General features: G+C 39.3%; 1 protein-coding gene and 1 long non-coding RNA gene across 5 annotated transcripts in view; one reads left to right on the top strand and one right to left on the bottom strand.

Annotated features, from left to right (window-relative positions):
* The window catches only part of LOC127395855 (uncharacterized), a 44,595-nt gene that overhangs the window by 5,313 nt on the left and 13,309 nt on the right, over positions 1-25,973 (top strand). For 2 of the 3 annotated variants that reach the window (XR_007891858.1, XR_007891857.1), the window contains exons 3-4: positions 23,908-24,030; positions 24,126-24,230. This is a non-coding gene — a long non-coding RNA (uncharacterized LOC127395855). The remainder of the gene's footprint in view (positions 1-23,907; positions 24,031-24,125; positions 24,231-25,973) is intronic. The other variant, XR_007891859.1, reaches the window with a different exon arrangement.
* LOC127395851 (programmed cell death 1 ligand 2-like) lies at positions 12,382-24,604 on the bottom strand. Of its 2 annotated transcripts, none has more exons than XM_051643303.1 (8): positions 24,482-24,604; positions 21,105-21,281; positions 19,155-19,223; positions 17,510-17,872; positions 16,177-16,461; positions 15,736-15,876; positions 14,926-14,967; positions 12,382-12,784 (listed from the first exon to the last, which is right to left on the bottom strand). In XM_051643303.1, exons 3-8 carry the CDS (start codon positions 19,207-19,209, stop codon positions 12,702-12,704), a joined length of 969 nt encoding a protein of 322 aa, XP_051499263.1. In that variant the 5' UTR covers positions 19,210-19,223; positions 21,105-21,281; positions 24,482-24,604; the 3' UTR covers positions 12,382-12,701. The 2 variants fall into 2 exon arrangements, with proteins under 2 accessions (XP_051499263.1, XP_051499264.1); XM_051643304.1 differs by having other exon boundaries at positions 12,382-12,648.

The following is a 25,973-nucleotide window of genomic DNA, read 5'->3' as shown; positions in this document are numbered from 1 at the left end:
CTAAGGTGACACTGAGGTACATCTGTCCCAACAACCCTAAAACACATCTGCAAGTGCAACTGAGATTGTCACTGTCAGAGAAGGCATCATATTTTGAGCTGTTTCCTATTCAATGTAAAGTGATATTTTTTTTTTGAGTTCTGCATTTTTTCCTGCTTGCTAATGATCTGTCTGTTGTGCCATAAAATATCTTCCAGCTGCAGGACAGAACTCAGATATAATTTATCTCTTGGTAAAGTACATCAAAACTGATTGCTCATCCCAAATAATTAATTAAATTGTAACCCCTTGAATGTAAGAATATAATCAGCATAAAGCAGAGCCTTTTCATTACAGTACTTGTGAGTAAATCACTCTTCATGCCTGTGCTCTGCACATCAAACAAAATATGTTTTTCCACCAGAAGGCTCAGAGCAGTGAGGGCAATTACATGACAAGTGTTCTGACTTCTGTTCTGAGACAATGCAGGGACATCTGTGTGGTCTCTAGGAAGTCACCTAAGTCTTTACTGTTGAAATCTTGTTAATAATATGTGCCTCATTAAATCGTTATATGTGTAAACTAGTTAAGGAGACAGAGTGTAAGTTGTTTATCAAGAAAAAGCTTGTACTTAACTTCAGCTGAAGGTCTGAAAGGACAACAGATGCAATATCGGGACTTGCTGGTAATATATACACACAGAAAATAAGTTTGAGTTCTATGAGTGTATTCTTAGATGGACTTTACAGATATTAAATAACCTATCAGAAGAGTAAATCCTTTAAAGAAGAATGGATTTGAAAAATGATACAGAGTTGGTTGACTTTATCCACGTTTGGAAAAATCTCAAATTAACTATCCTGTAGCCTGTTCAGAGTTTTGATGTTTGTAAGTAAACGCTGTGTGGAGCTATAGAGCTTGTTCTTCTGGACATGTAAATTAGATAGCATCAAAACAGCAAAATAAAAGGGGAAGTACTCTATGAAATTCTGCTTTTAGTCTGCACTCTAGAAGTCACATTTTTTCAGTCACTGAACCATGTCAACCTTTCAGCAGTTCCTTGACAGAGTTAAACGGACATTTTCTTAAATGTAATCAAAGCACTTGTATTCAGTGATACAATCTTAATAAGGAAGAAGAAGCATTTCAGCTTCTGCAGACCATACCCAGAAAACTATTAAGTGGGAAGCTAACTGGTTGGCATGCTGGTAGAATAAAATGCAGTCCTGCACACCAACGCTTACTTGCTTTGGTAAGCATGTTACGTATGACTGGATGCCAGTTTTCCAGCTTGGATACTGCTTTACGACTTGGCTTAATACTTATATTAAATAAAGGAAAATTAATGCAAAATAATGCTCAAGCAGAGTAGTTTCCATTACTCATCTTTATGGAATCATATTATTAAATGTAGCACCAACTGCTCTTAAACTATCCTGGGAAACACAGGTGTCAGAGTGACTGGCATATTTACAGTCTTACTAAGAATAATTACTAGGTTTTATTAGGAATACTGTACTTTCATGACCAGAGTTATTTTTCAGTTTTACTTAGATAGGTCAACAAAAAATGCTGTGCAAACCCGAACAAATTGAAGTACTCTCTGTGACTGGAAGCGTGGATGCCTGATAGAGGACAGATGCAGCAAGATGTTCAGTCAGAAGACTCCCTTTTAGCAAGCATGTGATTAAACTGCCTTGGTGGCTCACGCTGGCTTCAGTGGTACTTAAATACATTAAACAGTTGTAATTTTAGTGTGCCCTGCTCTAAAGATGAGAGTTTTTCATTCAAGTTTGAAAATGAGTGAAGCATGTTTTTAATGTACTCCTACCTTAACCAGGGCTACAGTACCAGTTCTTAAAAATGTTTTTAATCATTGATGGTTTTCCCTAACAAATGCCAGCTTAATATTGCTTTACTGATAGTAATAAGAACATTATTTTATCTGTGCATAAGTTCAAGGTGTTCTTGTGACCTGAACACTGTTAGCTATTCTCACCCAAGGGCACTGAGGTCAACACAAATGATCAAAGGAGGAGGGACTGCAGGCTGCTGACAAGGATCTGACCTAGGGTTAAGCGCAGTGAACAGGATGTGGACAATTACTGTGGGTGACCTGAAAAGGACTGAAAATGTCTGTGTGTGTGTAAGAGAGATGAGTGAGGGCATGGGTATGTTTCACTACTAACCTTCAAGACTGAGGAAGAGGAGGAGGAGGAGGCAGAGAGGAGGAACTGGATCAGGCCACCTGCATGTCCATGCTTATCTAAGTGTGATTTGTCTTTGCATGGTAATCATGGAAGGAAGAGATGTGGGGGAAACATTGCAAAACCTGTCAAACTTGATGGTATGAACATCTCTTCTAGTACAAGACTAGAGATTATTCAATAAAGCTTGCTTTGGATATGTATCAAATAAACAGAAGGTATAAATCAGTGGGTCCACTTTTTGAGTTGGCTGTTAGGTTGCAAACATGTTTTCTTCCCATTTTCTGATTTTTTCCAAAATCAGTGGATTAGCCAGTACCTATTTTTTCTTGAACTTAAAGAAGATTGTATAAAGAATGAAAATCATAATGCCCAGAATCAAAATCTCTGTTACTTCTGTGTTAACACCATTTTTCATGCATAAAACATAGTCCATGTGCAGTCCCCAGCATCAAATGAGGCAAAATTATTAATGCTTCATTGACAGTATCCAGTGATCCTCCTCCAACTTTTACTCAGGCAACACATTTCAAAGTGCCATGATGTGTTCCTTGACCATTTTATCGATAAACCCTATACAAATAGATAGTAGTTAATCTATATTGATAGGAAAAAGGGAACTTCAGTGACTCAACAATTACAAATTCATTTTTAATAGACAGCTTTGCAAAACTTTATTTCCTGTGTAATTCCTTTGATAGACAACAAGAGCTTATAGTAAAGCACAGAGGAAAAACTCATAATCTTTGCTTTTTCAGCTGGAAAAAAAAATACAAGCTTACAAGGCTTATAAGCAAGCACAGGACATGCATAAAAATGAAGTATAAAAATGAAGTATATAGATTTAATCCTTTAAACTGCTCAGTTTTTGCAGCTTCTGTTGAACCTAAAAGGGACTTGCAAGAGCTTAGTGCCCCTCAGGATTTAGCCCTGTGTATACATGGGAAAACCATGTATGCCATTGCTCAGAAAAATCTGGAGAAAAGCTAAATTTAAAAGAAGTGCTTGTTCATGTGCACATGCTGTCTTGAGTCCTGTGACCTTCTTGGCCTTACGAGACTTCTGTCCTGTGATCCTCTTCCCCAAGTTTTGTAACAGCCCTTTAAATACTGACATTCCATCCCTTCTTCCTTTATACTCCCACTAAGAACTGGATTTCAAAATAAGATACCTGTTGCTGAGATGGCAAGCCAAAATGCCCATGTGTACAGGCAGAGTCCTGCACTGGTTTGCAAATGTGACTGTAAAGGTCTGGAGAGAAGTTTCCAAGTGCAACATGAAAATCTGAATTAAGAGGCTGAAAACTGAGCTTCTGCCAGTAGAAGAATACAATAGGTGCAGAAATACAGGATTTTGCACTGTGAACAGAATATTTAATAATTTCATTATTAATGAAACAGCCAGAACCACTTAGCAATCTGGTATTTCAACAAGTAAATGACAGGTAAAATACAGGCCTCTCTCATGTCAATAGCAGTGGAAGGAGCCACTGGTATGCCTGTTTGACAAGTTCAAGGTATAATTAAAACTGGAAGAACAATAGAGCCGGATTCCAAGTCTCTCTGTTACAAAAAACACATACATGCTGCTAGTGCACAGTAAATAGCTTTAAAAAGAAGAAGAAGAAGAAGAAGAAGAAGAAGAAGAAGAAAGAAAAACAGATCTATCAGCAGTATTGTTGGTTTTCCCCAATGGTTCCCAGGAGAAGCAACTCAAGCTGTTTTTCTCATGGCATCCAGAAACAGCCTTTACACACACTCAACATCACTGGGCAGAGCCCAGTGCATAGACATCAGACAGCTTCTCTTTTTACACAGCCTGAGTTGAAATGGCACCTTAGTCAAATAGCATAAAATATTCAGGTCTCTATATTTGTAAAATAAAGCCTATAGAGACTTACCAGTAAAAAGGGATTATTGGAGACATCAGCCAGACTATGGTACTTTGACTCAGTTTGTGTTAGTTGTGTAGGTGAAAATGTTAATAAATGTGTTGTCATTTTATTTTTTGCCTTTTCTTATGCTGCTGGCACATACTGCTCAAGAGAAATTTGAAGTATGAAATGTGCAGAGGAGTGCAGGGGGAGAAGAACCAGGCAGAAAATAGGACCAAAACCAATTGATCTAACTTGCGAAGAAACTTCTACTAATTTGCTGAATCATTCCTGATTCTAGACCCCCGTTTTAATCCTGTTGCTGTTTGAGACACGCAGTATGCCAGGGTTATGTGGCCAACAGCCAGGACAGGGGTTGAATAATTGAATAGCAAGACAATTTGCTTAGCTATGAAACTATTTTATTTTCACATCCTCAGGGCTGCTTAGTGCAATATGCTTCAGATTTGTAGCAGCCTATTCCCTGTTTTGGGGGAGAGGGAAGTATCATAGTTACCACCTGTCATCGTCTTTCTAGTACTTGATTTCTTCTTGCATTTTGCCTTTTTTTTTTTTTTTTTCCTTTTTTTTTCCTTTTTGTTTTCCCTGTAAATGGTGGGATCTTACTATGAGATCTTTTTTCTAAGTCTCCATTAATGTGTTTGGTATCAGGTCTTTCTGTAGTACTTGAGCTGATGACTTAACTGAAAATCACTTGGCTCCATACTGATACCTTGTGTAACACTGTCCTTAAGCTAAAAGGCCTTTCCTGAGCACTGTTGTTCAGTAAAGGCAGAGCTAGTGCAAGGAAGGTCTCTAGCCCTTGCTCTTATTTTATCAGCCCTAAGGATCTTCTGGTCGGCTGTATTGTGAGAAGTTGCGAAGTCACATCATGTAGCTGTTGGAAGCAACCCTGAGATGGCATCTTGTTAGATTTAACCAAGTTTACTTTGAAAAAAAGACAAGTGAATAAGTCACTAAAGCATGTAACCAATCTGCCTTAAGATGTTAGCAGCATTGTGGTCAGCTCAACAGAGCTTAACAGGGAAGCTGGGACACCTTTTGTTTCTTGACTAGTTTCATATTTTCAGGGAGAAATGTCCACTTGAGTGGCTACAAGAATCATGAGCTGTATTTCTGCTCAGAGTTTTCTAAATCTCTGCTCAGGCTTCAGACTGTTCCTGTTTTCCTGAGGAAAAAATTGTGCTGCTGTGCAATGAAGAACAACTGGAAGTTAATTTACTTTTAGTTTTTGTTAACAGATAGTGATATTTGAGTATTAATATAATAGCTCTATGCATCTCTGCTTCCCTATTGACAAAAAAAAAGTCTTTAAGATCTGAAAATAGCGACATGCAGGGCTGTAGTTAAATATGGCAGATAAAGTGGAAGTACACTTTGCAGAAGTTCATGACACTGCAAGATGAGAGTTCTTTCTCATGACAAGTAAGGTTTCAATATATATTGAAGCAGTGCACATGTTCTTGTTCTGGGAAAAAGCCAGACTGGAACAAGTGTCTGGCAAAGGGCAAAACTTCTTTACTAAAACAGTGATGTGCTCACAGGTACAGACCTCAGCAAGGGATAAAAAGGTTTTGTGTAATCTTTCAGACAGGAGTCCAAGTCATGCAATCCCTTCCACAAAATTCATGAGCTCTAGCTATAAACAAGTTTGGGTTTTGCTCTGTCACTTTCATGGAAAACTTCTGAGCCTACCTACTGTAAAGCTCTCAAGAAGCCTAATCTCTACACTGTATTTAGTACAGAGCTACTTTATACCTTTGTTTCCATGCCTCTATTGCCTTTTAAACAACTTTCTGTCCTGGTGGACTATTCCTCCAATAACCTAAATCAGATTTTTTCTTAACAGCATTCCTTCCTTCCCTCTCAGGGAGGCAAAATCCAAGGAGTACTCGAGTACTTCTAGGGAAATGATAAAAAGGACAACTATACAGTCTTGGAAACAGGAACTCTATTTTCTAGTTATGATCTTGTTTTAAAATAACATATCAATGAGCAAGTCATATGTGTAGCCTAGACCTGGAGCTAAGTTATGTACGCAGTTGTGCTGCTGTGACTGCCAGGGTGCCTGCGGCAGATCAGTTAAAGAATGAAGCTGAAAATATGCACATCAACAAAGGATGTATGACTTATATCAAGTAGCAGCAGAGAGAAGATGTATAGGTTGATCACCTTTAACTTGCGAAAGTCCTTGGCCTTCACTACGTGGAACTGTGAGTCCAGCTGTCAATTAATCTTGCTAATCACATCTTAGAATTCTTCATAGCTTTCATTATTTGAGTCAAGAACCTTCCAGCTTCTGCCCATTAGCAGTTCTCCTGTCAGGCGAGATGAAAACTAAATGTCCATGTTTCAGACTGTAGCCAGGAAGCATCAGGAATGTTAAGATATCTCAGTGCACAGTTTGGCTTCCAGCATAACGTCACCCTTGTCTGAAGTATCAGAGACTGGGCAAGGTCGGCAATGACTAACTGAGCAGTAATGGCTCCTGCCCTGAAATTGTTTCTGAAGTATGTCTGGTTCAAGACTGTCTTTACTGATGCAAGAAGCTGTTTCACACCCTTGAGCTTTTTGCACTTTTCCCTCTCCAGTGTGGGGTACAACAGTACAAGTCAGTACTGTGGAAATCCTGGGAATACCTGACACAACCAACTTCTTCCCAGTGAAAGCAACTGAGGCTCTCATTTTCTGATATCTTACAGCAATTGTCGTTCAGATTTTTGTTTTTGCTAACTCAACAAGATTGTAGAGGTGAAGTCTGAGGCTTGTTATAAAGGACCTGATGACTCCTTCATAAACTGTAACATAGGGGCAATGAAAACAACTGATCCATTGGTCTCCTCTGAAGTTAAACTTTTAAACCTATGTCAACAACAGAACGTAAGAGAAGGTGGAAATAGTTCCCATTCACCGCATATATTAATCTTTATTCAACTCTGTGAAGTTTAGACTTTCATGTAAATAAGCTTCTCAGCTAGGAATTCACCAGGTTCACCATCTCTAAGTTTGCTGGATCAGATTCTGCTGCTAGCCTTGTGCATTTAACACATTCAGACATCTTCACCAGTATCACAGAATGACAGAATATTAGGGGCTGGAAGGGACCTCCAAAGATCATCAAGTCCAACTCCCTGCCAGAGCAGGACCAAATCTAGAGCAAATCACTCAGAAAGGCATCCAGACAGGTCTTGAAAGTCTCCAGAGAAGAAGATTCCACAACCTCTCTGGGGAGCCTGTTCCAGTCCTGTGTAACTCACACAGTAAAGTTCTTCTTCATTTTGAGGTGGAACTTCCTGGGCTCGTGTTTGAATCCATTGCCCCTCGTCCTATCACAGGGCGCAAGTGAAAACACGTTGTCCCTGCCTTCTTGATGCCCAGCCCTCATGTATTTATAGACATTAATTAGGTCCCCTCTGAGTCTTCTCCCCTCTAAACTAAACAGTCCCAGGTCTCTTGGCCTTTCCTTGTAAGGCAGGTGTTCCAGTCCCTTTGTCTTCCTCATAGACCTCTGTTGGACTTTCTCAAGTAGATCCCTGTCCCTCTTGAACTAGGGAGTCCAGGACTGGATGCAGTACTCCAAGTGAGGTCTCACCAGGGCCAAGTAGAGGGGGAGAAGAACCTCCTTTCATCTGCTGGACACACTCCTCCTAATGCACCCCAAGATGCCATTGGCCTTCTTGGCCACAAGGGAACATTGTTGTCCCATGGATAACTTGTTGTCTACCAGGACTCCAAGGTCCTTCTCCAATAAACTGCTCTCAAGCAGATCACCTCCTAGCCTGTACTGGTGCATTTTGTTGTGCCTTCCCAGGTGCAGGACTCTGCACTTGCTCTTTTTGAACCTTATTAGGTTCCTCTTTGCCCAGCTCTCCAGCCTGTCCAAATCTTGCTGAATGGCTGCATAGCCTTCAAGTGCATCAGCCAGTCCTCCGAGTTTCCTATTATCAGCAAACTTGCTGAGGATAGTCTCTGTCCCATCATTTTATTTCACAGCTCTTTAGGTGCATGAAGTATGAGCATGCAAATATACAGGAAATCTAAGACTTTGCATAGAAGTCTAAATATGTTGCTGTTTTTCAATAAATTCACAGCTTTCTGGCTGCTTCAATTTTCTCACCAGTCCGAGACAGCTCCTTTGACTAGGATCACGACATTTTGTGGATGTACAGAAGCATCCCTCAGCAGTGCATGGCTTCTTATAAGAACTAGGAAATTCTTTGAACTCACAATGCTTTATCTGACTTCACAATTCTCACAAAAATTCTGTGTCTCTCTTGACACACAAATTGTTGACCTTCCTCTGTTCCCTTTTCCAACAAAAAATTTGGCCTTTCTCAGTGACATTCTCAGGTTTATATGCCTTTTCACCAATATCTGGCTTCTTTGTTCTGCCAGGTTTTACTGCACTGCTTCATGAATACAAGGTGGAAAGAGTTATTTCACCTTTTGTGCATGCTGGCATAGCTGTTGCCAAGCTGGAGCATTGTAAAGGCTCACAATTGTCTAGTTGAGCTCTGAGAAGAGTATATTCATCATCTCACCAGAAAAAAAGTTGGCTTTCATATACAAATGCAGTCATCCAGTAGCACAGTAGTCTTATTTCTAGCAACATTTCCATTGCAATTAGGACTTTAAATTTCTGACTAGGTAAAGTCCCCACCTTACCAAAGAAGGCCTCTCTGCACCACCACAGAATTGTCTTGCCCCACTGCTTGAAAAATATATGAGAAAAAGGAGTGCACTTAAACCCACACATCAGATTTCTACTGCGTATGGTTTGTTTTATTTCCTTATGTAATGTAACAGATTTTGCAAAAAAGACATTTCACTTCTCACTTGGAAAAGCCCATTAAGGAAAGAGGGTTGTGAGTAGACAAACCTCAGCTGCAGAAAAAAGGACAGTAAACATAAAACCCAAACGTAAATACATCTGACCTTGATTAATGTTTCTTTCAAATCAGCTTTTAACAATGTTTGCATGGTGCACTTACCTGTGTCAGCTACTTTTTACCATATGGCTGCATATTGAAGTTGAGTAAGATATTACAGTGCGCTGGCTATAAAACAGTTTTTCAGAGCACACTCAACAACATGGTGAGGAAAACCAGGATGTCTTGTCAAACCAGATGGCAATCATTGATCTGGGACTACATTTTCAGACCACACTTTCATCAGTGTATGATAAAAGTCAGATAATTACAAAGGATACAGAAGTTAATTTGAACAACACATTTACAAACAAATGTCACTTGGGGCTGACAGGGACTTCTGGGGGTGACTTAGTTGACACTTATCCACACAGACAGAAAAGCCAACCTTGAAGTTAGATCTGTTCCAGTAATGGTGATACTTTACAATATAAACGTGGTTTGTCGAACCATTCTCCTTTGCTATTTTGTGAAGTAGGAAGGTACTGTTTTTGGCAGCAAGCAGCACGTTTCTATCAGGTGAAGGAAGAAATTCTGTAAGAAAATCTTGACTGCAGCATTTCTTAAGAAAGATATAGGGTTTCGTCAATTAGCAATCCAAACCTCTAAAAGGCATTTCCAGCTGCTCCCAGTAAGCCATGATCAGAATCAGCTGGTAGTTTTCTGGTATGGAGACCTACGTTTTGTGAGATTTATATTTCAACTGGCCATTAGAAATCCCTCTTGCAAAGGTATTAACAATCTCAATGTTAACTGTTGCTTTCAGTCATGTCTGTGCTAATAGAAATCAAGTAAATGGAATGGTTTTAGGTTGTTGCCAGTATGAAAGTGAAAGTGGTACAAATGAGAGCTAAACTTACTCTCCTCTGAGCTCCTAATCACAAAACAAGCTGAAACTCACAGATACAAAAAAAAAAAAGTTGCTATGGTAGAAAAGCCCAGATAAACCTACTGCAAGCCCTTAAAATCTATGGTAAATAGCAGAGGTAAGGAATGAGCAGGAAGACTAATAAATCAATTTGCCAGTTGCTGCTATGCTAAAATAGCAGGTTTCTCAGTCATAGTAAAGCAGGTCAAACGACTGCAAAAGTACTGTTCCTTAGCCAGACAAGAAGATTTCAGTACTTAAAAACTAGGGTTTTTATACTTGCTTGTGAAAAATGGTCATTGTTAAATTCAATTAGCTATGTTTTTGATGACCATAAACCAACAGGTAGATTCCTAGCACATCTTTTCATATAAACATTCCACCCATTTTAACTGAATCCATACCTTTAAACAGTACACTAACATGCTTTTACTTCTAACGTACTCCTAGTTGAAATACATATATGGAGATGAATCGAGAGGTTACATGTCAGAAAAGATAAGAGAATATTTTTGTGCAAGGTATCCACTATGCCACTCTAAAATGTCCATTGAAAGTGTAAATTTAAAGTCAATCATTACAGACTAATTTTTATATTACATCTAAAAATAACTAATGTTTTATTGTCTAATAATATCAGCTCTTGACTCACTGCAAACTTCAAAACTACTAAAAAAATCCCCAAGACCCAAACCCTTCATTTTACAAGTGGTTTATCTGTTTCTGAAAACTCTTACCTCAGCTGTTTCAAGATAACAGCTTGTAAAGCAGCAGCTGAAGCAGAAAGGACAGACTCATCATATCACACATGTATCATATGCTCAATGGTTTACAGTGAAAAACAACTCATGCAAGAATTCACGGACACATATAGAGTGGTCAAGCTGCTGACAAGCTAACTTTCACATCCAAAGATGTGACAATCACTCCAATGTGTTTATATCACACTTTGTAAGTACCCAGTGAGAGCTGGTAAAAATGTGAACTTGTAAACCAAGGTGCATTTCTGGATATTCTTACAGGTATCACAGCAAATAGTACTATTGTTCCTTTCATGTGAAATGGAGTGGATAGAGCATAAGATTTGCGTGCAAAGCTGAGCTGTGGCTGCCTACGGAAGCCAAGTGAAACCTTTTAGCATACAGACCATTAAGAGGGAAAGCAGGGTAGTGTTTGCTATGCCTGTAAAATGGGCTGGAAGTGCTGCTCACACCTGTCCTTCCCTGCCCAAACCAAGGCAACATTTACTCAGCAGCATAAGATAAATGTCAGGATGACTTTCATTTCGGCTAGTAGCGATAATAGTCACCATAACCTAATTTCAAAGGCTGTAATGTACTATTTGTGTTCATCCACATAAACTCAGTTTCAATTACTTCCATTTTATTACTATGGGCAAAAAAAAGAAAATAGGAGGGGGAAGAAAAAAAAAGTGCTAGAAGAAGTCCTCCCAGGAGAACAGTGGGTTAGATTTTTCACTGTGGCTGAATAGAAGGGGCTTAAAATTCCCAGCAGAGCACCAAGGGGAACAGTGCTTGACCTTAAGCACTGACTCAGGGCAGTTCCCAAACTGCTGTTGCGTCTGAAGTTAAGCAATGCTTCAAGAAGCTGCCTCTGATTTTCTGTCATCTGTCTGTCTTGGTTCATTAGCAAGGGCACAGCAAGCCTAGGATGGGTTTGTCTCAGCTGAATCCAATGGCTACAAATGAGTATTTAAAAATACATAGCTATTAAAGCAGAGGTGATGACAGAGACTATTTTTTCTGTTCCACAAGTAAAATCAACCTTTAAATCAGCTATCCTGGTGAAACAGAAGAGAGTGTAAATGCTGTTTTTCTGGCACTGTAGGTCCACTATCTATGATGCAAAGTTGTTTCCTGTTACACATTTTTTTCAAAACTGGCAATGTAGAAGCTAGGCCCAGAACACAGTGTATTCAGAGTTGAATGAGGCATTTTTAGGTATTCCAGAGATGGGAAGTAAAACAGGCAAGTGCCTGGCATGTAAAAGACTAATCTTTTCCTCTGAGAAAAGTTAAAATTACACAATCAGTGGAAATATCTGGCTGAGCTTCATTTTCACTTTTGCTTCCAAATTTCTCCTAAACAAAATTCTGTTGAGTAGTCAGTTCAAGTGTAAAACTTCTTACTGTCATGTAGCACAGCATCACAGTACATTTGTTTTTGTTTTTACTGGACTTACTTATGGGGTTTTACATAGGCTTGTGCATTGAAATCCTGTTCTGTGACATAATGATTATTTACTCTTGCTGTTAGGATTATTTTTGGTTTTGTCCACACTTTGATTTAACTTTGACCTTTTGGTGCTTTTGTGCTATGAATTATCTTCCATATATTGCCATGCGGCTGGGTACTTGGGGAAATTTCCAGTTTAATGTTTTGGAAAGTTTGGAAATGAGATGCAGGCCTGTAATGATGTCCCAACCTGAAAGATGACAGTTTAGACATAAGTAAGCATGTACAGCTTTTATTCAAATTCCCACAAGATGTTTGAGTCCAAGCACCATTCCTGACACCAGAGCAATTAATAAAGGCATTCTTACACAACAGTTCCTTGAGCAACAGTAAGTCCAAAAGTAAAGTGTCTCAAAGGCACTCAGACAACCTCTTCAAAATGGTAAACCACATTTCATGACAGCATAATTCTCAGTAACTTCAAGATACTCTGTGTGAAGAGCGATAGCTTTCCAGTGCTGCAGTGCCAATAAATCCCCATGAGTTCACTGTTGGTCTCAAAGCTAAAGTGCAGTAACTTTAGATAAAACAGACACAAAAAGTGCAAATTATGTCATGTGACATGAGTTTTCACAGACTCACACTCCCACTGTCTCTTGAGGCCCTGATAGTTGACAAGTATAAAGCACCAGGTTGAGAGTTAAAATCATCTCCTTAAAGAAACAAGCAAACAAACAGAAATGGAATAGTATTATTTTTTAAATCTGCAATAATTGAAGCAAATAAATAGCCCTATCATTGTATGCAAGCTTTTCTGGGCCATGATGAAGTCACAGTGGCTCCTCAGAGCTGCTATTAATTGCAAAGACATCCTGCCACAATCTTTTCAGAGGGAAGAATTATCTTTCTCTCTCTTATCTGTAGTCCAAGTTCTGAGTTTTCTATTACGTCAAAGCTATCACTGACTATCAGCCATATAAATGAAATAACAAAACTGAAATCTGGTTAGATAGCCTCCAAGCTTGTCAGTAAAATCTGTGCATCTGAATAAAAGTTTGCAGAACTGGGACTTCAGCAATGAGGTGAAAAGTCCCACGTCTTCAGTGCTGATACAGCATGAGCTGTAAATTAAAATGATAACATGAACAATCCTTGTTCCTGTAACCAGGGATATGTGGGTCATTTCCAGACCTCTGTGGTGAATTATCTGTGGCTTTTATGCTTCAACTACTTACTCATCATGGAAAAAAGGTTCTTTCCATTGTTTCTTCAAAATATATGATGCTGAGAAATATAAATGTTTGTCATATGACTTACTGCATATTGCAGAAATATCAAAATGAAGAAGTAGAACAAAACCATAAAAAAGAAACTACCTCTCCTTTAATTTCTTCATTTCAGTAAGTGCACAGAGGAGGCTAGGGTCTACAAAGCAAAAAAAAATCTACAACATATAAAAAGCCATGGGAAGCCATGCTGTACTTAGACAACTTGCACTGGAATTATGTCCAGGCATGCACCAACACTGTCCTCCAGATTGCTGCTTGCCTTGAGTTTTAAGAATTTTCACATGGCACAATTCCACTGAAGTTTCACACCATCACATGAAAAATAAGAGGCTTTTGGCTACAGCAAGTGCTGATTTCTGAGAGATGGAAGTGTTTTTCTGTTAAGTGTCATTTTGAACATAATATCTACTGATGGAACTAGGTTGGACAGCTGTGGCCCAGATGCAAACACTACTATTTGAGGTGATACAAGAATCACTGAATTAATGCACTCTCCATCCAGTTCCTAGTTTTTATTTCACCTACAGAAGTTACTTTTTAAGCTGGAGACTTCTTGTTTGTTGTTTTGGGGTTATGTTTTTTTTGGCAGTGAGAAACACGGGTGGCTTCTCAAGTAAATCCTGTCCTTGGAAAAGCCCAAAGCTGCCTTTGTGTCCAGAAACTGCTAAGTGTTGCTTCTTCAGGCTGCTTGGTCAGCTGCATCACAGTTTTGCTCCAATTTTCGTACTTGGGAGATGATTATTCATATTCCTGGAGCACACTAGGCAGCCTCAGCTCTGGCCTCAATAGTCTGTCTTGGGATCTGCTTAGACATCAAGGAATTATATAGCTGTACCCAGTACCACTGTATCTAGCACTGGCCACAGCCTCTCTCCTTATAGTAATTAACCTATCAGACTTCTATTTATAGGTAATAAAACTAATTCATATGAGTAGGTGGTTTAAGAGCTTTTGTATCATTGCTTTTTAGTTTTCTATGGCGGTTTTCTTTTTTCAGTTTTATTGTAGTACAGGGCAGTTATATGCATCCTGATTATATTTAGGCATTGTCTTCTCTCTGCAATGTAAAAATTCCTGGATATCTAGGGAAGCCACAGACTCGTAAGATGAGAAGTGGCTCAGTGGATTGTCTAATATTCCAGATAAACGAGGTAGCATTCTCTTTGTTGTTAAAACCTGTGACCTGAGCCAAAAGCGTAACAGACTATTACCACAGAAATCTTGATGCCTTCCAAGACAATGAGCTTTCTGTGCTTATCCAACTCAGCTGAGGCTGCCAGGATGGCAGTCAGCACACGGACGCGTACACCAAGTTGCGTGTGCAAGCTGTCTGTATGTACCACAGTGATTGGGAACAAACTTTCATAATTCTGTACGAAGGCTGTGAGAAATCAGAATGTTAGATACGGCAATTTTAGAAAATTGAAGAAAAATTGAGATTAGAATCAATGCTAACTTCTCTTTTGATGTAACATAATTTAGGTTGCCGTCTACAGATTTTTCAAGATTTTAGCTGTAACAAAGAAAAAGCGGCAAGCATAAATAGAGAAAATCCTGTGACTTACTGTTCTCTTCTTTCAGGTTGGGGTTCATGTTTCTTTTCCTGCCTGTTAAATATATACAAATTTAGCTTAAACATTTATAGATTTGAAAGAAACAATGCAATTCAACAAACTTTTTTATTAAACTGAGTTTTAATCACATTATAGTCTATTGTTACTATATATTTTATATTACTAAACTTCTAGTTTACATAAACTTCTCTACACTCTGTTCTTTTACAAATTTCTAACCACATTCCTCACTCCTTAACAACAAGCTTTTGATTTCATTAATGAATGCATTTGTCTGAGTTTACTGGAGTCTAGTCATATGCAAGAAAAACAAGAATAATAACCTGTTTGTTTTACTACTTTCCCACTATTGCGTTTGCGATCGAGGAAAGAAACACTATTCATAATAGTGCAGTACAGTATACAGTTTTAGTTATATAGCCTTAATGGAGATTGAAAATAAAACTTCTATGTCACGTACTGTAGCTACACTGTTCTTGTAGTAGTGAAGAAGAACAGCATTCAAACTGTGCCTTTACAGCCCTCCGTACCCAAGCCAAACTTTGTGCCCTTTATAGAATAGTAGCCAGTCAGATTTAAAAAAATTATCTTCCTGTATACCTTTTTTTCACATAAGGTACAAGGTGAGGAAAATAAAACCCAACTCAAATTATCTAAGATCTCATTTTAGAACAGAGAACACCTAGAAATAAGAAGTGTCCAAAGTCACATAAGTGTACCTAGAGTTACTAAGGCTTCCATAAAGGTGCTCACAGGGAAAATAAAGAAGTGAAAAGATCGACTATTTGGTGTAGAATGTACCTTTTTTGGATTGCCCATTCTTGTTTGATTTTCTCTTTTTAAAGATTATTAATGCAGAGGAAAGGACAGCCACCACCACACATGTAGGAACAATAAATAAGATCAGGGATTTTTGTCCACTGAACTGTGTACTCATTAAAGCTGTCAAAAACATGAAAAGAAAGTAAATTCATAACTTATGAAACAGACATCATTTATGAAGTTATCAGTTCTAATTCTCCAAAGTCTTGATCTGACTGTAACAAAAAATATTCATTTTATGAATACATTGTTCTGCAAACTTACTATAAGAAGCGTTACCAAAAAATGACCTGGTTTGTTTTTTTTTTCCAGAGCATTAATATTATATAATTTTCTAGAATCAATTTCCAGTGATGGGTCGTAGGATATAATGTATGTACAAACTCTCCCTGTCCCATGCAAGGTGAAGGTGACACGAACCTGAAGCGGAAATGTGAGCTGAAGTTTCTCTATTCAGCTCTTTATTCCAGAACACACAGCTGTAGTTCTCACTCATATTTGGTTTGAATGTCACAACACTGGTGACGTTGTAGAGGCCATCTGCAGTCAGCATATAGGTGGTATTTGCAAATCCACTGAGACTCAAGTTCTTCTCATTTTGCCAGAAAACTTCTGCCAGGGGAAAACCTTCTGACTGGCATGTAAAAACAAACTTGTCTTCACCTGGTTTCCTCATTACTTGAGTGTTTATTTTCTTGTAGGGTGCTATACAAGAAATAGAGTGAAATTACTTTATGCAGCAATAGCTATTTTCCCACTTCACTTTCCTTCCTTACCTTTAATGCCATAGTTTCTCTGCAGCTGTATCTGAAGTACACTTATTGGAAAGGTTGAAGGATGTTTTGTAGAACAATTAATTATTTGTTATTCACGCCTTCTCGTGCCAACAGTGCCAGAACTTCTTTATACAAGGCAGCAAGTGACACTGAACACAGCCTTTCCTCTTATACTGAGAAAGCAAGTGGGACTCTAGTTCCACTTTTTGAATATGCCACTTCACAAAAAAAGCCATTTTTAATGTTTGTTTTCCCATAGCTTATAAACAAGCATAGTATTTTCATTGTATTAGTACAAAATGAACTTAGAATTTCTGTGAGAACAGATCAGAGCAACCAAAGTGGGTCTTAAAAAATGTCTGTATCCATTTTTGCATTTAACCAAGCTCAGTATTTAAATGGCTAGATGGGAAAAGAATGCTGCCTTGTATCACAAGGACATACTGCAGTCAGTGGGAAGCACCAGAGACCTTTCAAGGGACTGGTCTATCATGCTGTCTTTCAAGGTGCACCTTTATTACTAATGTCCAATAACAAGCACCGAAGATCATGTCCTTGCTTTGGGAGCTGCAGTCACTCGGGGAGTTCCCAGCCACTTGAGTAGTTGCAGCATGGCCCAGAAGTAAATGAGAAACTTTTGGGCAACAGCCAGAGGTGACCCAACAGGGCAAGGGGTCGAAGGAGAGATGGGGGTGGTTGCAGTCACTGGAGGAGAAGGTGTGGGAAGGAGAAGGAATAAAGGGAGCAGTCATTCTCATCTCTGGCAAAGGCCACTCCTGGAAAAGCTCAGCTGGCTGTTGAACCGAAGACTAGCTGGCAGTAAAACAACTGCTTTGGATCCCCTAGGGGCTGAGCACAGGGACTTGGTGAGAGAATTAGCAGCAGTTTCCTCCAAATAAATCAATCTCTACAAGCCCATAGAAATGTAATTAGACGCTTCACTGGATAGATTACTTACATCCAGTTCAGGCACTAACCTTTAACTTCCAAAGTAATGTACTTGTAGTCCACGCCCTGGTACCCAATGAGGCAAAAGTATGATCCTGCATCTGTGATCTTCACGCTGATAATCTGAAGGATAGCTCGTCCCAGTTTCAGTTCACTGTGCAGAAGTGCAGCTCTTCCTATGTAGTCCTGATGTTGAGATGAAGGGAATGCCTTCCCATTGCGGAATGTGTACACCTCTTTGGATGTCAATTGGCCCTGCTTTTTTTGCTCCCAAACAACAGATAGGAGTCCTAGGTCTAACGAGCTGTTCCAAGGGAATCTGCATTCCATGGTCACATTGCTCCCATACTCTACAACGTATAGCTGCTGAGGAACGTCAACTGTGAAAAAAGCTACAGCAGGAAAAGAAAACAGATTCATTTGCTGTAATAAGATATGTTCTGATTTTCTTATAACTTGGGCAAAAAGGTGTCAAACAGTCAGGCGTATGGTTACTGGTTTGACTAAAAGTTCTAAGCATTTTTGGCTACTATTCACACTAATATTTTTACCATGTCAGTAATATTTATAGCAAATAATCTATAGTCTGTATTGATAAGTCTGCAAGACAAGGACATAATGAGCAAAGGCTTTTTTTTCACATTTTAGAAACAGCTTAAGGCTGAGTCAGTGATTATACAGAGAGCACTTCTATGAAACTCTGATTGTATCTTACATGGGTTTTAGTAAAAGCAACAGCTAATTGTGGAAGTAGTAAATCTAATTTCATTATCTTTAACAAAGAGGAAATCCAGTGTAACTCCTGTGGGACAAATAGAATTGCAACAGATAAGCACGTGTATCTTGGAAGAATTGCTATGCACCACAAGCCTGGAAACATAGGAGTATCATTTGATCCCATGTGTCTTCTCCGCTATATGCAACAGTACTACAAAAAGGATATAAAAATAATCTTCTTAGTCATTCAGTAGATCTGAAATTCATACTGTTATGGAAAGTGTACCATTTCCAAGTGTCTTGATAAGGGAGAGTTATTTAGGCCACATCATTCAATATACCTTGTTACTACTTTCTAAATTAGAGGTACCATACATTGATAGATTTAACTGAGAAGCACTTAGAAGTACTTATAGTGACACTAAAAAGAGAAGTTCATGCATCTGTTTATGCATTCCTTTTATTTAATGTGTTTATGAAATACTTACCCGGAAAGTTTCCATTCCTTTCAGCAATGTTTGTTTATACACTTTAGTACAACCATAACGAGATGAAAAATATGTAAAAAGCAAGCCCCTTTTGGGTTACTCAAGCTACAGCCATGGACAGGGGGGTACATGCGGTTTTACTTCCCTCTGTCTCTCACTGAGGTTGTTCTAATTTAGAGCTGGCTTAGGTTGCTTTGGTCATCCTCCCTCTCATAGCTGTGGCTGCTGATGCTGGGCCCCTCAGCTGCCAGTATATTGTGTGTTAAAGAAGCCCAGCTGCAGAGAGTGACAGACACCTGCTCTGTGCTGCATTAGCACCCAGTGCCTCCTGTAAGGCGCTGCAAAGCAGGGGCTCCCCCGGCTGCTCACACGGGGGTCACCGGGGGTGCTGGGGCCCGCTCGCTGACCAGGTCGCAGTGTTTGCTGCCTGGTGGCTGCTGGTGGAAGTGAAAGGTAGTTTCTCTCTCACCTGAAACTGCATAGAGCTGCACTTCCAGCAACAGCGTTGTGAGGATCTGGAACATTTTCTCAGGTTGATCTGAAACAAAATAAGGGTTGCTTCAGAATTTACAACTGCCTTCTCCTGGTGAGATGGATTGGAGCCATGCTAGCCTTCAAAGGCCATGGCAGCTAAAAATCTGCAAAAATAAAGCTAGACTACCACTAGAAGCAAGGAAAACCATGATGAAAATAACCCATACATACACACGTAATCTGAGCCACTGACCTGTGGCAATGAAGGGAAAAAAATCATGTGAACAACTTAATCTCTGAGACTTTAGGGTCTGTATTTTGCACAGTCTTAAACACTCTGTGAGGGTAGTGCTTTTAAAAGAAGTTCAGTGTGAACAAGAAGTTCACATTGATCCATGAATAATAAAATACAATTGAAGCTGGCTTCTCTTATGGAGGAGAGCTTCATAAAGATGCACAAGCAGGCTTTTTTAAATGCTTGCACTACCACCTATCTAGTTTGCAAGATGGGTAGTGCTGATTTTGTTTCACCTCTCCTTCCATATCTTTTTGAGGATAATTACTATCTGAGTTCTTAACTTCAAGACCCATCGATACCTGAAACTCAGTGTGAGCCACTGGAAATTTTGGAGTGGGTAAATTGTTTGCTTCAAATGGATTAGAATCTTAAACTTCCTAGTTCTGCTATTTCCTTCACTTTGCATGTGACAATGCCTGACGTGTACGATGCCTGTATGTGCAGTACTGACAGCAAACCAACAGCCCTGAAATAATGCAAAAGGAGAAAGTCTAGTTTTAGTCTAAGTATCTTCCTGTTCCTGTAACAAGTAAACTATCGTTTGTACATTCGTATACAGATCAACATAACTAAAAAGACAACAAAAACAAAAACCAGGGATGACATTTATAACAAAAATAATGACATCATAAATAATAAGGAAGAATTACTTTTAATAGAGCACGCTAATATATAATCTGAAAAAAATATTGAAGAAGATCCAGAAATAGGTGTAAGGAAGTAAAGAAGAGATGGAGCAATTTTAAACTTCCCCAGAACTAGGCTTACTGGACAGGGTTTTGAATTTTACTTCCCTATTCGTCTCAGTTTGAACCATTCTGGCTCTGATTTTCTCAGGTGCTGCATTTTTTTATGGCTTCCACTTTTCAGCTCTTGGTACCTCTGAAAGTTAGGCTCAATCTTTATCGAAGTTAGCAGCCAAAATTAGAGGACTTTTTCTGAAAATTTAGACCTTAATCTTCTGATGTCAGAGATAAATGTGACTTCTATATTGCTATAGATGTGATCTATATACATAGATGTGTATAGCTATGTGCTATAGATGTGTCTCTATGCAAACTGCAGAAAGGAGACTTATTACAGGTAAGTTAAAGCTAGTTGACCTTATCAGAGGACTGACTGAGATGCTACTACTTGATGTGTGATAAATTGTAATTATTTTAGCTATATGAGAAAGGAGCTAATAAACCATATCATCATTGTTATCACAATTTCTTGGATAAAGAAACAAAGATCTTGTACTGCCCTGGCAGCCTGATTAAATTTCACTCATTACAAAGCCACCACAGTGTTTCACAGTTAATACTACAAAGATATTTACTGTCCTCAATCTCCTGCTATGCTCACTTCTCCTCTCAGACAACCTAGAAGCAGGTGGACATAGAGGGAAAGAATTAACAAAGAATGGAATGGTATTTCACATCAATGTTTAGATCCCTGGATTAGCCTCATGTGGGACACTTGAGGTGGTTTGCTCTCTTTGTGTACCTTGGGGTACATTGCAAATGCAGAGCATGCATCTTGCATAATATAGGGGATGGGACTTTTTTAAAAAGTTTGTCCTTGCACACAACAATCCTAACAAGTTTGTGCACAACACTTTTTTTTCCTGTAAACAAAAGGCCATTTTAAAAGAGTATTCATTACCTGTCTGTTACAACTGCGTAAGGATGTAACAAAGGAACACTGAACTATAAAAATCAGCACTTGGTGGTTCTGGCAGCAAAGTCAGGAATTGAAATCCACAACTGAAAACATGAGGAAGTCACATGACATTTCAACAGCAATTCAGATCCTCTCAGTAAATTCATTTCCCAGACCAACCTGCAGAAGAAAAAGTAAGTTGTCATACAGTGCCATGGGATTATGAAAATGAAGCTGAATAAACCTTTGAGTGTTAAGGTGATGAAAACCATTGCAACAGACATCTAAAAAACATCACCACTTTTTATGAGTTGTAACAGTTCCATTGAAGATGTGTGTCCCAAGACTAAAAACTTGAATGGTCACAATTAAATATTGACCTTCGTACAGACCCTCCGGCACCACCGCCTTGCTATGATTGTCCCAGCTACCCCTCTGAACAGTTGTTCTTTGGACCCTTCTCCAGCTTGGTTGCACTTCTCTGGACTCGCTACAGCACCTCAATGTCCTTCCAGTAGAGACCAGCCCAGAACTGAAGACAGTACTCGAGGTGCAGCCTCACCAGTGTGGAAAGAAGGGGGATGATCCCTACCCAGTTCTGGTGATGACACTATTTCTGATACAAGCCAGGATGCCATTGGCCTTCTTGGCCACCTGGGCACACTGCTGGCTCATATTCAGCTGCTGTTGACCAACACCCACAGGTTCTTTTCTGCCAGGCACTTTCCAGCTGCTCTTCCCCAAGCCTGGAGCATTGTATGAGGTTGTTGTGACCCCAGCACTTGGCCTTGTTGAACCTTGTACGATTTGCCTCAGCCTGTCCACGTCCCTCTGCACAGCATGCCTGCCCTCAAAGAGATCAGCACTCCTGCCCAACTTGGTCTCATTTGTAAACTTACTGAGGGTGCACTTGATCCCCTTGTTGAGACCACTGATAAAGAGAACTGGCCCCAACACTGAGCCGTGGGGAAGAACTGTGACCAGCAGCCAAATGGATTTAACTCTATTCACCACAAGTCTTTGGGCCCAGACATCCAGCCAGTTTTTCACCCAGCAAAGAGCAGAAGTTTGCAATAATTGGTCAGACTTCTTTCTGAAAGATCAAAGGATTTAAGGACCAAGCAAAGGGTATTTAGTCCTTCTACAGTTAAGTAGGTATTTTAAACAGGCCCTTGTTTGTATTGCTTTTCCCTGCAGACCAAGTTAGTGCATTGGCAGCGCACGCAATATGATCATGCTCAGTGGGAGCAGGTATAACACAGGTGTACTTGCAAAGTTCCTGGAGGGAAGTGGGAACATTGCATTCCACAGATGGAAGGAGAACAGTAACCTCACCAGGCTGGGCAGGTAGCCTATGTCCTCCTCCACACAAACTGTCAAGTGCACTTCAGGAAACAAGGTATTACAGGTGATCTGAAAGACTGGAGAAGAATCCAGAGCTGATGGACTTAGTTATAGATTTGAAACAGCAATCTTGCTGTTTCGCTCCTACATTCAACACTTTTGCTCTGCCACTGCCATACACATATTACAGACATCAGCACAGATCCCTCCTTTCCTATTCCTTCTCATCTACAGCTTTTGTGGTTTTGCACTGCAAAGATAGCGCCTGCACAAAGAGCAATGCAATGCCCCAGAAAACAAACTCATCTGAATACTAGGAGCAATCAAACTGTGCAAATGCGGCATCCTACTTGGCTCCTTTTGATCCAAAGAAAGCATCAAAGCAATACCAGGCTCATGTGACTGTACAACTGCTGGTGCCTAAGCTAGTTTGTTTTGGTGTAATTCAAGTGTTCCTGTATGAAACTGAGTTCTATGCTTGTTTTGTTGGAAAACAGACAATCTTCTCGTACACATATGTACACTGCAGAGACTCAGGGGTCTCAGTCACTGTTTGCTTTCTGTCTCTGTTACTGAAGCTCCTTTGTCTTCCATCCATTTTGCAGATTCAAATGTTTCCTTCCAAACTTCTCACATGTGCAAAAAGATATCACCATTTCAATCTCCTCATGAAATGACTAAACTGATTCCCCTTTCAGTGGAGGTTCCAGTTAAAAAAAAGAAAAAAAAAAAAAAGAAAAAAAAAAAAAGGTGGAAATCCTTGATCAGCAAATAAAGAACAGAGAAGCAGATCTTCATACAAATGACATCTGTTCTGTAGCTCACTATCAGAGAGAACATTTGAACATCTGTTCAAAGTTTGTTTCTCAGGCCTGACTCAGTTTTTCCTGTGGACATAGCCTTCTGTCCTCATCCTCTCCAACCCACCTCACCCACACAGCCTCTCACCTGCTATTCCTTCTCTGCTCTTGCACCTTTATTGAAGTGCCTTGCTGTCCATCTCATCATTCAGTCAGTCTTCTGTTGGGCCCATTGCTTTTTATCAGATGTTCACATCACCTGTCACAGCTTATTTGCATCGTTTCAGTGTGCTCTCTGTCTCACTTTGGCTTTCAGGTGAAGAGATACAATTTCTCACTTCCTTCTTTGCTCACTCTTGCTGTGAATTTTCACTTTCCCTGCATTGTTTCACTGTCACCTGTTGTATCTTTTTCACTGTCACTTTCTTATTGTTGTTGTTCAGCATCAAATGCAATAATTCTAATACAAACTCAATTTTTAATATTTTTTTCTATACATATTAAGATTGTGTTGAAGATTTGTTACAGAAAATGTCATTAACTACAGTCAAAATTACGTGTATTCTAAAGAACATCTGCTTTTCAGCTCTTAGCAGCAGCACTGAACAATACAGGCTAATACTTTGGCACAACACACTGCAGTTTGTCTTTCATTTCTCCAGCTTCTACAGAAAGAAGGACTTCTCAGAAGAGCACAAGAAGTTCTCCTCTGCCTAGCCCATGCTCCTTCTGGGAATGCAGGAGGTGAAAGTCCCCAGACTTGCTGTACTACCTGTCATCTGCAGGTAGGGTTTTATAACAAACAAAAGAAAGTAAACAGGAACATATAGATATGAATATTTAAAGATTTTTTTTTTCTCCTTACACCTCTTCCCTGAAGTTCAGATTGAAAGAATTACAAAGAGCAGCAACCCAATGCATAAGCTGAAGAGGCTCACTGGCACCAATCTTTGCCTTTGCCTGTGACAGAAGATTGAGTTGCGAGGTAGGTTCAGCTTCTAAAACCCTTTACTCCCCAGGGTTTGAAGTTATATGGACCTGTGTTTTCAGGTCTGGAGCTTACCCTGTCTCTCATTCAGAGACAGAGTTCACTGATCTTCATTCACAAACATAGTCCAATAATTTGAAAATAAACATAATTTAAGGAAATCCTAAGAATGTAGGGGGAAAAAAATTGCAACCCATCAGTCAGAAATACAGTAAATAAAATTTACATTTTAGCAGCATGATACTCACATCAGCTCTTTATGCAGTCATTTGAAGAATCAGGTTCATGGAACAGCTAAGATTTTGGAAGTTTTACCAAGTAGCTCTATCCTACTTGCATGATAGCAGCAACTACCCAACACTCATGATCAGTTTAAAACATGCACCAATAGCACAGCTCATAGGCTGATCTTATTAGGCTTTTTGTCACAACAGAAGTGACTGTGCTGAAAGGAAACCACCAAGTTTCTTAGGAATTTGTGAGCAGTTCCAGTTTCATTTTGATGCTTCATGGTTATTGTACTCTGAGTTCAGCATCCATACAAGTTTCTTCAAAGCATTCTGTAGAATTTATATGCTCAAATTCTGCTTTTAATTACATTCTTTTTTTTTTTCTGCATTTATATCAATGTAGAGCAGTACAGAGCCTCAGCATCTGAACCTGCATTTACTAGGATTCATGAAACTATCAAGTTACATTTTCTTAATTTTCATTATAGTAATTTTAAAGAATTCCTCAAAAGATTACTTAAAATTTGCAGAACACATTTCCTGATAATTTTAATCGAGATCCATATCATTAAAAAAGAAAAATCATAATAAGGGCAGTCAAACACTTTTGCCCATAGATCCTGTGAATCTACATCCTCACAAATATACCAAACTTGAGAGAACAAAGCCTGGGAAATTGGACATAAGTTAAATTGCCCCTGAAGCTGGAACCACTTCCTTGAGTGGAATGTTGGACTAGGCAACTATCAGAGCTATTCTATATTCTCTATTCTATTAAACAATCTTACCAATAGATGTCTCTGTGAATTTTACTGCTACTAGGTATTATTTATGTACTTCCATACTCCAGTTCATCATTCTACCTTTTAATTTATGACTACACCATAATTGAGAGATATAAAAAGAGGATACAGTGGTCTCTTTCCAGGGTTCTTGGATACATCTGGGATATACATACGCTTTTCTCTCCATTTAGTTCCTCTACACACAAATAATGCTTTTGGCTTTAGTCACATGAATTCTGGCTGGTTTGGGAGGATGTATGGTGACTGCCTGCCTCACAGTTCCAGTCTGACTCAGACCATGAAAACATATCTCCTGCTGCCTGGTGCAGAGTGATTAATCTCAACAAAATCCAGAATAATTTTATTGGTTTTTTTCCCCTCAGTAAGTTTCTCCTGTGTAGCCCTAGCCCTAACACATAAAACAGTAATTCCTGGGTGGCCAGACCTTCCTCCAGAAAAACTCCAATGACCAATTTGGCAACTGTCTAAAGTCAATGGTTTGGATGATTGGATAGTTGAAGGAGAGAGACAAGTCCACAGGGCCAGAGCTGAGACTGATCGATAGTTTCCAATTAAAATGAAGTTTGCCTAATGCCTTAAAACTTCCAGTAAATTCAAGGGGAAAAGATGGCCGCAAACTGAGATCTGTGTTCTTTTTGTAAGTATGTGAGAGTGGGGAAGTTGAATCTTCCTAAGGCATTTCTTCCTTACTGATGATTACGCCT

The sequence above is a fragment of the Apus apus genome, chromosome Z (genome assembly GCF_020740795.1).
Source record: "Apus apus isolate bApuApu2 chromosome Z, bApuApu2.pri.cur, whole genome shotgun sequence".
Lineage (NCBI taxonomy): Eukaryota > Metazoa > Chordata > Aves > Apodiformes > Apodidae > Apus > Apus apus.
The sequence above is the reverse complement of the archived record's forward strand: the minus strand, read 5'-3'. Positions and strand labels throughout refer to the sequence as shown.